This window comes from Serinus canaria, chromosome 3 (assembly GCF_022539315.1).
Source record: "Serinus canaria isolate serCan28SL12 chromosome 3, serCan2020, whole genome shotgun sequence".
NCBI classification, from domain to species: Eukaryota; Metazoa; Chordata; class Aves; order Passeriformes; family Fringillidae; genus Serinus; species Serinus canaria.
In genome coordinates this window covers 39,274,493-39,288,718 of record NC_066316.1, presented here as the reverse complement: position 1 = coordinate 39,288,718, position 14,226 = coordinate 39,274,493, and the positions used below count along the sequence as shown (strand labels likewise).

General features: G+C 36.8%; 1 protein-coding gene across 2 annotated transcripts in view; it reads left to right on the top strand.

Moving 5' to 3' along the window:
• The window catches only part of BTBD9 (BTB domain containing 9), a 115,501-nt gene extending 101,452 nt beyond the window's left edge, over positions 1-14,049 (top strand). For both annotated transcript variants that reach the window (XM_050971995.1, XM_030235909.2), the window contains exons 11-12: positions 9-87; positions 4,722-14,049. In XM_050971995.1, the coding sequence (XP_050827952.1) occupies positions 9-87; positions 4,722-4,826 (184 nt within the window). In that variant the 3' untranslated portion in view covers positions 4,827-14,049. The remainder of the gene's footprint in view (positions 1-8; positions 88-4,721) is intronic.
• Positions 14,050-14,226: the final 177 nt, after the last annotated feature.

The following is a 14,226-nucleotide window of genomic DNA, read 5'->3' as shown; positions in this document are numbered from 1 at the left end:
CTTTGTAGATCCTGGCAAACAATCACTTTTGATAAACAGCCTGCATCTTTTATCAGAATAGTTGGAACTCGCAACACAGCTAATGAGGTAAGGAACTTCTAAAAAGCCCTATATTCTTTGAGAATATACAACACAGTTTTTTGTATCTTGCAGTGAAATTGATAAGGCCTTCTCAAATGTACATACTTCATCTCTTTGCTCTGGCAATCTAGCAAAACACTTGAACCTGTTCCTCATTTTGACCTTTCCACACTGCCATCAAATACTCCTATTGAGTTTGGTTTTAAATTAATCCTTATTTTGCTGAACAATTTAAAGACCAATTTAGTTGGCTAGAGAAAGGTGTATGGTCTCTGATATAATTGGGTTTTATCACCCTTACATTATCTATTTAATTAATAAAACATAAGAAAAATCTCATTATTCATAAGAAAATCTTATTTTCATAAGATTCACTTAAAATTAATTTTCATACCTGGTAAATGGCTTGACTAATAGTGGCCAAACCAGAAGATTTTTTTCATTTTATACAGAAAAAAATATTTCTCTGTATAAAAAGGAAGTGCAATATCATCCCATCTTTGTTTACTTGTGCTTCTCTCTTTTGTAGTTATTGTATATTGTCTCAGAATGAAGTCCAGATTTTACTCTTGACTTCAGTGAAACAATTTACATTATGTGAATATAAGAGTGTATGTACGTCTTTGTGAGATTAGGACTTTATGTGACTACACCAAAGGCCGCTGTTTGTGTGTCTAGACCTGCCTGTCTGTATCCCACATGTGTAGCTCACCACCAGATATGGTACTTTGATGCTTTACACTGAGCTTGAGGTACCACTACTAATTTGGTTTAATTAGAATTTGTCAGCTCGAGAGGTGAGGTTTTCTGATTGTATTTAGCATTTGGGGCTGCTGGTTCCTAAGCAGTGGGAGCATTGTCCACTGGCATTGTCTATTCCCAGTTGTAGTGCAACTCCTCCAAACAAAAGCAGCACCAGATATCAACATCTCAGCCAATAGCTGGAAAGTAGCTGACCAATCAACAGAACTGGAAATACGAATTTTTATTTTCTGTTTCTGAGCTGTGTCTCCCACCACATACAGTTCAGCCTCAGTGAGTCCTTAGAACTAGTGTCAGAAGCTGCCTACGGGGTAGTACATGTGTGAAGAAGGCTTCATCCATTACTGATCCATATTGACAGTCTTGTTTCTTCTCATGACAGTGTTTGTAAATTCCCAACTCTTTGTTAAAAAGGAATGAGGTGCATTGCATAAACTTAGCAATGCATGAAACATTGCTTTCAAGTTCTTGAAGGTAGTTTTAAGCCCTGAAGAGCAATAGCCTTTTAGCCATAAGTCTAATTTCAAATTGGTTACTATTTCCAAGGAATTTAATATCCTGTATAACTATTTATATAGAGCACTGCATAACTGTAGTGAAGATGAATATGGATAGAGGTTACAGCTATTCATGTAGTGTCTCAGTTGAATTATAAACACATACTGTTCTCCTTTGTCTTTTCCTCTTTTGTCTGTAAAATCTGTATCCAGCACTAATTTGATTTTTATTATTTAAATTATTTCTTCTAACACTTATAGAGGAAGTACATTGTCAGTGTGCACATGTTACTAAATTGCTTTTAAATATATATATTAAACAGAGGGTCTGTAACGTTTTGTTGTAGATTTTTATTTCCCCAAGAAAGCAGTAAGATATTTTTTATATTTACAAATTAAATAAGAACAGTGTAACCAAAGTCTTGGTTTGTTCTATAGTCTCAGTAGTCTCTTCAGTAAGAATGCAAGCAGTGTCAAGAATTACTTGTCCACAGCTGCTCATACAGTATGTCAAACCATTTTCATTTTAAATGAAATGCACAGCATATTCAGCAGCATATTCTTATCAAGGAGTGTTACTGTAATAGGTACAAAATACTCCTTACTTGTTCTACCAACAAATACCTTTGAACTTTGAAACACAATCTGTACATCCCAAAGGGAAGAGTTGATTTTTGGAATTTAAAAGAAATCCTATAAAATTTCTCCATTTTGTGAACTCTTTAATTTTTTAAACTCATCTTTTCCTCACCACGTTTTCCAAGTTTTAAAAGACATGTTCACAAATTTTTTGACCTGGAGTTCGAATAGCTTTTGGTATATTAGAACATGATAGAAGTGTAACTTTCTGTTTTCTTGAGCTTACTCCTTACTTTTGTAGAGAAAAGAATTATTTTTCCTTGTCATCATTTATTTGTCAGCTAGGTCACCTGATACTTTATGTAAGTTTTCTCTTGTTATTCCTCTCCAGTATCACTGACCTGGAAAGGACACCTAGTTGCTGATGTGAGGGCTTTATCTTACAGATTACTGCACCAGCGTATTTGTACTGGACCTTCCTGCTTTGTGTGTCCGACCTCTCTTAAAATATCCATGAGAAGTAGAACATGATGTGGGTCACAGGATGATCCTGAGCTGTCATTTTTTATTTTGAGAGAAGCACATGCAAGATTGTTTGTTTTAGTGATACTGTTCTGAAATGCCTAATTCTGATACTGGATGAAGCAGCTGGGCTTGACTGTGCTTCTCAGGCTTAGGCTTCTCCCACATACTTCACATACTTTATTCTTTATATGCTGAGGTGGCAGAGTAACTGAGAATATTGTTCCAAATTCAGAGGCTTGTCAATATGCCACATGTTTTCACCATTAAGAATTTGATATGAAAGAATCAGTGAAAATGAAAGTTACAATTTAAGAGTTGTGTACTTCTGACTTTCTAGACCAGTATTAGCTAAATTTCAGGGCTATCCACACCATGTTTAAAAAAGCTGTATCACTATGTAAAGTGATGTTTTAAATGAGAAATGCTATTATTGTGGCCTACTGTAGAAATACAGAATCTTCTGGCTTAGAGACTTCCATCACATTCTGTGCTTCCTTTAAAGGAAAGCAGCACCTTACAGAGCGACACGGATGAGAGAATGTTCTTTTCTGCAAGGCCTTATCCTGAAAAGTGCAGCTGGAAAAATTACAATAGCTGTTACTTGAAAAACACAGGAGTGGGATGAGTACAAGAGGGACTTCTCTAGAAGTATAGATAAATACAAAAATTGTCTTCTCAAGAACTGTAACAGATGGAGAGAATGCATGCCAGTATAGGAATTAGTTCTGCTTTAGGAAAAAACAAGAAATGCAGAGGGAAACCATTTTGTGCACATGTTTCTATGTGTGGGTGCCTGTGCAGATTTGTAATCTGTTCATATATGTGTATATATAAAGGCATAGCAATGCATCTTTGTGTGAGCATGAGTGTATATATAGAAATATAAGCACATATTGCAATGTATCTGCTTAAAACACTTACACTGAGGGGCACAAGAAAATATAATGGGGATTTAAAAAAAACCAAGCATTGACTGAAGATTTTTGAAATTAATTTTATGTATGCTGTCAGAATTTGAATTAGCTAGCTACATCCTCAGAAAAGACCTGGGGCTACTGCAGACATGTCAGTGCATATGTCTGCTCAATGTTCACTTGAGCAGGGATGGTCAAAAAGAATAATAGGATTTTAGGTTATAGTGGAGAAAAGATAGAAAATATAATATTCTGTATTCTTGTATGAATATTTAGTATATCCATGTCTTGTTTATGATATTTGATTTTGCCCATATTAATTTGAAAGGGTCTGGGAAAGGGCAGTTAAGATTATAAGAGATTACCTTTGTTTATGAGAAGAGCTTTAAAGACAAGAATAATAAAAGATGTCATACAAGTATACAAAGTTAAGACAATAAGTTTAAAATTCAGGATTTAATATTCATTGAGCTTTAGCTTTTAAACTATAATGCATGGGAAAACAGCAAATTTAAAGCAGTGTAAAAAATACTTAAGTTTAGTATGTGGCAAGGTTGTGCAATTCATAGCAATATGAAATCATTTGGAAAGAGGTTTTGTAATCATTTTAAAGAGTTCCTCCCCCTTCTCCTCCCAGGCTCTTCAAGAACAAGTAGAAGTAAGTAAAGTAGAAAATAATGGAAAAATGCTTAAGCACATGGTCCTCTTACTCTAAGATACAGTCACCTGTACACTGGTCCCAGGTATTGTTTGACTCATCAGAAAATGATCAGTATTTCATAAGGAATATTTCATCTGATGAAGCAGCAGCCACCTTGGACACTCTGAATGCTTTTCTACATACTCCAGGACATGTCTGTAGAGCTGCCATTGTTATTACAGCAGAGGGCAATCTTGAAATAGAATCATGTTGGTAATGATTTAAATTTCATTTCTAGTGTGCATGAACATTCAGCCTCTTGAGGAAGGGATTAGATCATAAAATGTGTTTAAGACAACTAATATAATTGTTGTTATTATCCAATAGCATGTAGTAGGTATTTCTGGTAGTTGGCAAAGAAAAAAAAATGTTTACAAATATCCCTATCTGTTTTGGAACCATCTTTCTGTTTTTTAGTGCTATATGTAAAGTTTAATATAATTTAGATATAAAGATATAATTTAAAGGCCTTCTCTTGCTCCAGTTTTGTCCCTGCCTAATGTTTATTGCCCATGAGTAAATGTTTTTGACCTCATGGTGAAACATTCTGTTTTGACTTTGTCACTCATCTGGCCTGCAGACTTCCATGTAGACTTCATCTTCCTTTGATCATGCTTTTGCCAGCATTTAATTGTTTTGCTTTTTCTTTTTTGTTCTCTCCAGGTGTTTCACTGTGTGCATTTTGAGTGCCCAGCACAAAACAGTAACCACAAGGACGAGAGTAGTAAGGAAGCAGCAACAACAGAGGTGGGGACTGGTGGACAGTAGCTTGTTTCTTGCCCTGTTGGAGCTGCAAGCACCTGCTTCCCTGCATTCCTCTCCTGGATCCACCTCTCATCCTCATGTTCACCAACCGTAAAGGAGGTTGATAGGGAGCTTTTGCAGCCCCACTGACATTCTGTGAAATTATTCAGAACCTTCTTGTGCTGGCACCTTTTCTTTCTCTGTGAATGAAGGGGACCATGTCTGAAAGCTGGAAGTATTGAAATGGAAAAGGCTTTCTCCCAAGGACATGAAGAGACTGTTGCACTCTCCTCGATATGTTCAAATCAGGCTGGTCTCCAAGGGGGGAGAAAATAGGTCTTCAATCTTCATCAAGTACCCCATTAACACCCTACCTCTCTAATCTAACCAAGGCAAGGAAAACAGAAGGAAATAAAAGGCAGAGCTGCAGTGGAAATCTAAAATTACTCAAGTAGAATGGAAAGCATATGAAATAAGTATTTGTTCCCTAGAGGCTTTTATTAGCAAAAAAAAATGTTTATGGAAAACATCAGTCCAGAATATATTTTATTTTTAAAGTGATTTTTCATCCATATTCCTTTGTAACTAGTAATCTGTTTTCTAAATAATTTTGATTCTGTATTCCACTTAGTTTCTTATTTTTGACTATAGCAAATGCTGTACAGTAGATTAAGGAAGTATCAGACATGTTTACCTGCTGAGATGCAAATTCTCTCATTCATCAGTGGGATGATAAGAAAAGCATTCATGATATCAACAAACTAATTAATGTGTCTATATTAATCTTGACCTTAGTTGACTTTTCAAAGTACAAAATTGTCATTTCCTACATTCAAAAGGAAGTTTCTAAATCAAACATCCATCTTGAAGAAAATTGTATTTTTTCCCTCCTGAAGATGATTATTTAAATTCTGCCTGCCTAAGACAACTTGCAACAGAACATCAAAAATGTTTGGTTTAGAAAAGTGGAACTCCATCTGGTCACTGACATTCAGTTGTTCAAATACCAAAAGACGAATTTGCAGATAATTTACATTTTTCCAGGAAGAGTTGTTTTACAGTCTGGCGCTAAAAATTCAAAGGCTGTGTATGCATTAACATTTCTCATGATCTTCATAAATGTGATGCTTTTGCACTGTATTGTAAAAAACCTGGTTCTTACTTTACAGTCACAAAATTTGTTATCCATCCATTTCTGTCTGGATTACATAGCCTGCTACTTTGCTTATTCTCTTTTCACACTGATGATGATGTAATCTCTTACTCTCCAGATCTGCATGACTTTTAGCAAGAGTTCCATGCCAGTCTTTCCATATGGGATAAAGAGATTTTGTATTAAGACAAATGCTGGTGTAATTGGCAAAATTGATTAGGGTGCTTGCTCCTCCTCACAAAGTGTATTATATTGGAAATGTCAGCTAACCAGTTTTATGAACTTGGAATTTCCTGTGGTGATAAATAACCTTGCCAGAAGAAAACAAAGCTAGTGCAGGATAAATACGGTTTTCTATTACATAACCATAGTGATAAAATAAGTTATATCAACATAGCAAATTGTATCTTAATTTATCACACTGCTTAATTTGAAATCATTTCCCTGTTGGATACTAGTTGTGCTAAACCCAAGAAGAAATATAATCAGTGGTAGCAGTGAATCAGAGGATATTTCAAATAAGAAAAGCATCCCTTTTCTTTCAAATAAAATTGATTAGGCTTTACCAATAATATTATAGTATTTTTCATTGTCAAATTACAATTTAGTTCTGACATTTGCATACATTTCCCTCCCTTCCCACTGCTGTGTTCTGATTTGTGAATGTCTGCTGGTGAAGATGGATGCCCACTGTGCTGTATAAAGCTTCTAGTTCATGTGCCACAGCTGCCTTGGACAGTGCAGAGTTCTGAGGCAGGATGCTGCGTGTGCCAGCCACCTCCCAGTCTGCAGGGCTGATTACCTTATGGCTTAACAGCCTTTGGAGAATGGAAGAATTGAGACCAGCTACAGAGGGCACCAATCTCATGTTTATGTTCAAGTCCAAAAACTTGGAAATTTTTTCCCTTTAAGAGCAGAAAACTTTTTCAGTTGCCATCCATGCTGGAACTACTGAGATGCCTAGAGCATATCTTGCTTTTGGTAGATAAGTCCTTGCATGGCAGTGGTGGTATTTCTTTGCTGTTCCATCAAACCAGTCTGCTTTTCTCAGACTGTGGATAAGCAAAGGACCTAACTTCCCAGCTGTTAGTATTTAGTAGCCACCATTGGAGAGAATGTTAAAAAAACCAAAATCAAAAAAGGTTGTGCCATCTGTTCTGAGCTTAGGGTCTCAGAGAAAGAATGGAATTTTTCCATTTATAATCTTTGATGTGCACAGTTAATTTTTGTGATACAAATAAGTCTTGTAGGCTATAACCTATGGAACATCTGTTTGATCTTGTCCTGTAATTCATTGTGGAAAAGAAATGTCTCTTTATTTCCTATGACATTCACTCTCTGCCAAGAATCTGAATGAACATATCTGAAATCCTTGAGGATTTCAAAAAACAAAAACTCTTGAGGTCCTACAGATCCTTCAGTTTCCCACACCCAAAAATCGATAAAAAGAAAAACCAGCTTACCATTATCCCTTCATGCAGGTGAAAAGCAATTTTTAGTATGAGACTTCTTCTCAGTCACAATTGGCCTTTCTCAGGGTCTTTTATTTTGTTTAGAGTTGCTCTGAGAACCCGGCATCAAGATGAGCCCAGTAAACTCCCAGGTTTTTAAGGCAAGACCTGCCACAAGCCCTTCACACTTTCAACCTTTATCCTCTTTATTTGAGGATCCAATGTTTACAGAGAGCTGAACTCCACTGGGTCTTCCAATGCTGCCTACCAACAAACCCCCCTAATACCTGCATTGCCTAGAAGAGGTCTCTTGTCTTAAACATTGTGTTAGCAATGTATTAGTAGTGACAAAGGAGGATACAACACAGAACTGGTTTGTGGTTTTGTGTGAATGTTCTCATGCTAATTACTGTCTGTATTTATTGACTCCCAAGTTCAGATGTACTTCCTGTATATTCCTCTGAAGTTTTTTTTCCTTTTTTTATCTTTGCTTTTTCTTTAAGGAAAAGTAACTTGAGCTGTTATGGCATAGTATCAGGGTTTATCAAAGTGATGAAATGCTGTAATTCTTCAGAACTGTGTAATCAGTCTTATTCTATTTAGAACAAGGTTAGAGCAGAACTGATCAGGTACTCATTGCTTTCCTATCAGAAACTATAAAATAGACCTGTTGTTAGGGTTCTGCATAATGGAAATAACTATACTGACAATATTGAGCCATTGATTCTATTTGGTACTTCAGCATCTTTAAATTCCCTAAGCCTCCTTTTCTCTATGTTTCTTCCATAGGTTGAATTTAGGCTTAGACTTAACTCACGTTGAGCTCAGCAAAGGCCTTTCTGGCCTTTCTAAAATCTTTTTATTTAGTTAACTTTTTCCAAATGAAAATAAAAGAGTTTTTATTCACAGAATGTAGGGGGAAATTATTATCTGAGGAAATTAATTTTTGAAGTGAGCAAACATTGTGCAGCTTACAATTTTTCAAGATGCTTTTCAAGCCATTTCCAATCAGCTTTAAAGCAAGTTCAAATGATTGTTAAATGGAATTACAATGAGAGAAGTTAATGCAAGTCTAATGTAAAAGACAATACAGAGAAGAAATTGCTAATTTTGTTAGAGTAAGAACTCTTCTTCATTGCAGTTTTCTTTCTTGAGAGCTCCATTTCTTTCGTCTTTTCTCCATGAAAATCAGTTATTCATTATGACAACTCATGTAAGAGCTCAGTGCTTCTCAGCATTGCTGAAAAATTCAGTTTAATGCATCTTCGTCTTTACTAATGACAACATTAGAGAATTTTCAGTTGAGTACCTGACTTGATGAGAGTTGATTTCCATAAAAGAAAGCAAAAGAGGTCTGTAATTGTTTCAGTCTAATTAAATTTTCAGTTCAAAAATTAGATGACAAAGTTATTGCCTTTCTTGTCTGATTGTTGTGTCATCGTAGTTCTGGTTATAAAGTGATGCCCACTCAGAAACACTTAATAAGGGGTTAGAACTTTGATTTCACAAGCTATAGATTGCATTTCTCTGTGAAGATATTAATTGGCTTATATTTTGACAGGTGTTAGTCTACTGTCAAATAAACAAGCAAATGCATTGGTAATTTTGTTGTTATGGCTAGAGTAGTAAGCAAATGATAGAGCCGGTTAGAGTTAATGGATCCAAGAGTAAAGGTTTAGGCTTGTATGTCGTCATATCAGTTGCCAGAGGACTAAACCATGCTTCAAAAAGAATTGTAGATCCCAGAGGATGCTTGAGGCCTGGTTTCCATCTCCATCTCTCAGTTAATAGTTCTGTTTAGGTTAGAATTGTTACTTCTCTCTGAACTGATTGTTGTTGTCAGTTGTACTAGTTAACTCATATATATGTAGAAGCTCCACAAAGCTTTGTTCAGGATATAGAAGTAAAGGTTCTGGGTCAAGTTTTAGGACTGCTTAAATACTCATACATATATACATACAGATATATATATATATGTGTGTGTGTGTGTGTGTACATTAAATTGAGGTCATGCCTAATTATTTAGCTTGCATTTAGAATATGTTATAAAGCTCCAAAATGAAAAAAAAAACTCTGCAGGCAGGTGTGAAATGCTGCTGTTGTGGTATGGCAGGATGCTGGTTGCTTTAAAAATGTAAATGTCTAAAAATGGTACAGGTGAACCAGTCCAAAGTTTTTGTCCAGTTAAATATTGGCAATTTGACTGTAGTGAGGTATGTATAATAAAAAGCAACTTAAATGCTCATCTCAAAGATGGGTGCAGTCCAAAGAACACAGATATCTCTCCAAGCTACCTTGTCTGCTGTGGTTTGCAGTATTTAAAGTGAACCTTCATAGGACTTCTGTTACCTGCTGAAAGAAAAACCCTGCAGTCTCTTCGGCCATTGCCGAGATTTGTTGCAAAGCTTTGGCTGAGGTAATGACAAAGCCACATTGGAATCTGGGTCTGTGTTTGAATACTTACATGAAAAGATTTAAAATTGCTCTGCAACTTCTTTTAGATAAAGAAAGCCCAAATTATAAACTGCAGCATAGTATGAGGAAACTACAGGTGTCTGTCATATATGCACGTTCTGACTGCCTGTGCAACCACACACCCATCTTATCATACTGTATGTGTTTAATTACTACGGCATGTCCAGATGGTGGAAGTGAAGAATGAGCTTCATACACCCATGACATCATCCATTTACACACAGCCAGTCATTAGAGAAGTACTTCTTGTACTGTTCCTTGCAGCCTAATACAATAATACAACGCAGTGTTCTGAAGAAATTATAATTGATTCCTTACATGAATTTAATGGAATTGAAGTTCAGATTACTAAATGTTTGAATGAGTGGTGGCATCACCCTGCACAGGTGTAAACATGCCTCTCCAGTGCCTCTTACTTCTTTAGGCCCTGGGCTATCACAGAGGAGGAAAGCTACACTATTGGTAAAAGGAACTTTTATCCATCCTTTTTGTACTAATCATCTTGGCACATCTATTCTCTTTGTGCAGCTGCTCAGTTAAAACAAGTTTCTCATCATTTTCTGACTTAATCTTCAACTCCTGAAAATCAGCATATACACATCAACTTCAGTCAATTATATTAAGCAGTCTGAGGAATTTACAAAATTAATCTAATATGGTGTTTTATACCAAATTCTATGTGTCCAAAAAGTACCAGCCAAGTCCTGAAATACCAAGTGAGTTGGACAGTATTACTGCTCAGACGTGGATGTCTAAACTAAGTGCCCTGTTGTCCTAGTGAACAATAGTTATCAGTGTATCTTTCTGTAGAGGAATCAGGGAATCACAGAATGATTGGGTTGGAAGGGACCTCAAAGATCATCAAGTTCCCACCTCCCTTCCATGCCAGGGGCACACTTCACTAGACCAGGTTGCTCAGAGACCCATCCAAGCTGGTCTTGAACACTTCCAGGGATGGTCATCCACAACTTCTCTGGGCAACCTGTTCCAGTGCCTCGCCACCCTCACAGTAAAGAATTTCTTCCTAATACCTAATCTAAACCTACTCTCTGTCAGTTTGAAACCATTCCCCCTTGTCCTGCCTCTACATGTCTGTGTAAAACATCCATCTCCATCTCTCTTGTAGGCTCCCTTTAGGTACTGCACAGATGCAGTCAGGTCATCCCAAAGCCTTCTCTTTTCCAGGCTGAGCAATCCCACTTCAGCCTTTCCTTTGTTCATTTAATTTGTGGTCTGCATCACTTATCTGTTGTCTCTGTACTCCTGAGCTGTAGTTGCTGGGTGGGAAGATTTGTGGTTGTTACCTGGAATCCAGTTAGTGTCTTTAACCCACAGATGTTAAGTATTCTTGTCTTTACTCAAAAATTTCAGCTTGTGCTTTTGAAACATGGTCAGGCCACAGAATTGACTTTTGGGCATCTTCTATAGCTGTCTGGATTTTTAGTTATCTTCAGTTGCTAAAAGATGGTAAGATTCTTCTCAGGAATTTCTCATAGAGATTTGTCATGCTAAGAAATGGCTTTTGAAACCATCAAGGCGGGTTCATTGCTGAGAACAGGGGCAGGTTTCTTCTGCTTCTACAGGCCAGGATGCTGTTTGGGTTATTCTCTGAGTTTGTTTTTGCCATTTTTAATAACAAGGTGTTGGTGTTGCATGATCTGGATGGGTTTCAGAAATTGTGTAACTCATTTTGAGAGGTAAATACTTAAATGGATGTTTTTGTGCAGTAATAAAAAGCTCCTGAGGCTTGGATGATTAGATTAGAAATATCTCTTAAAGCAAGAGCTGTAGTTGCAAAAAGAGCAGTTCTGGGGAAAGAAAGACTGGTATGGAATTACATGGCTGCATCTGTGCATATGTAGCAATGGAGATGTATGTGTTAAGCAAGTTGAGTGACTATTTGCAAAGAGGTGTTTCTATATGGCCTTTTTTTTTGTTAAAAAGTGAAATTTTGTTAAGAAATCTATCACTCATCTGAATATGAGTGCCAAAAGAGAACACAGGAAGCGAGACTTTAGTAGTTTTTATGGCAAGAGCAACACAAACCTACAATTCTTGTGGTCTGAGCTAGTTCTGTTTGTCCCCAATCTTTCCAGCTCTTACTTTCTCCTACATGCTTTCCCCAACCTGTTTGTTACTCCTTTACTTTTCCTCCCCACTTAGCATCATTTCACTGCTGCTGGGGTGTTCCCTGTATTTTTCCTCCATATTATGATGTATTAAGGAATTTTTAAAAATTATTTAGTTTTACCTCTTTATCCTATGCTGAATAAAATATCATCATCCCCTTTGATTCATATCAGACTCTAAAAGGCAACTACCACTAGGCTGTCAGGTGCTAGTGAACAACATTTGAATTTGGCTTTCTATGGATGTGTGAAATACTAGTTCTTTAGGGCCTTGTACTTCCATGATCTGTTTACAGTCTGTCACCCTTAAGAGGAAAATAAGTTTACTGTTGACTTAGGAAATGGGTCAATTTTTATGCTGGCTTACATAACTTAAGTTTAAATTTTAAATATTTCTTCCTCACCATGGTCCTCCAGCTATGCACTCAATTTGCTAGTTGAGCATTGTCCAAGGCATTAATTGTACATAAGTGATCTTTTCTAAGTTAACTGCATCATCACAAGTGAACTTGAAATAATTCATAGCTCTTCAGTGTCCCTGTGTGAAGGTATTAGACCTGTCCATATGAAACATCATACTGAGCACATGGACTCATTCTGTGAAGTTCAGCATTACTTCACAATTTTGTCTGTTAACCTTGTCCAGTCTCTTGTAAAATGTTCTTTCCTTTTTGCTTTGCTCGGTGTCACTATTGTCTTTGGTTTTCTTTTTTAAGTGAATGTTAATGTTCAGAGTCAGGCTAAATAGAAGTTTAGCTTTTAATGAACTTTTCCACTCATTCTCTGTTAGTGGCTCCTCTTTCTTGACAGACAGTAATTTAAATCCATTTTACACTATGTAACCTTCCCCTTCTCTGTAGCAATTACAGTTGTATCTTGAAATTGTTGTGCATCAAATCCCTTTCCTTCTTTCTCATAGAGTGGTTCTAAACTACCTCAGACTGTTGTGAACAGGTACGAGTTTCAGCTACAGTTTTTAGCCTCTATCATAGTCTTGGAATGTTCTTTAAGTGCATGTGGATGTAGCAGAACCAGCCTGCCAGACCCTGATGGTGTTTTCAGGAGCATGGTCCAAGTGAGACATGTAATTGGGATGAATTCACAGCCACACCTGTTCAGGCTCTCGCTGATACCTCTTTCAAGAAAAGCTTCTCAGGAGCGCAGCTTCTGCTATGGGAAGCGCTTCAACTTTCTCTTTGAAGGGACATGATGCTGCCTGCACTGGACAACTTCCACCTCTCCATCATCGTGACAAGCATCATAAAGCTGCATTATCAGGCCTCCATCCCTGGCTGCAGGATCCGTACTATTGCATTGGACTGTGCTCATCATATGAGAATGAACCCCACATGGTGTGTTCTGATGACCTTGGTGTCATTTTATTGTCATTTTATACTGTTGCAGATTTGCATTACCAACCCTTTGGGCTAATTAGGTTACAGGTAAAATGGTGGTTGCAGATTGTGCTGCAGTGATCCAGTTGATAACTGTGGGAATTGTCTGGTTTTGTAAGTTATCCATTAAACAACCCAGCAAACCTCATTAGTACTGATTTCCTTTTCACCAGCAGACATGCATATCATCAAACAAGCATTTTGTAACATGGAATTTTCTATGAGCATCCGGAAAAAAAAGCATCCCAATTATTTTCTTAGTAGCAATGTGTGTATTTGTAACAAAAGTTTTAGAATTATTAAACTGCTGTAAGCTATTTTGTGCATGCTCTGGCATTGTATTACCAGTTTGTATTAACAGCTGATAAGCAGAGGGCTGTGGCACACAAGGAAGGCTGGCTGTGGATTTTACAGTTTCAAAGAGCAGCAGAGTGCCAGAGTGGATGCAGGACCAGACAATGCTCAAAGCAAATAATAAAGTCAAACTGTTGTGCTTTGTATTTATTTCTTTGGGGATTCTTCTTCAAAGTATTTAACTTTAACAGGAAAATATAGAGTATATTTAAAATAGTAACAATTAGAAATACACCTTTTCAAGAATGAGAGAGGTGTAATTTGGAAAATAAAGTGATCTTTTGTGCTTCACTGCTTGTCTGTAGTTTTGTTAACATAATGTTAGAACCTGCCTGATGCTGCTCACATATTGCATGTGTGAATAGAAGACTTTGGTCAGAACTCTGTTGATTTCTCATCAGAGCAAGGAAGTTAATAACCCCATCATTGATATATTAACTTATAACAACACAGTCTCAATATCAGCAT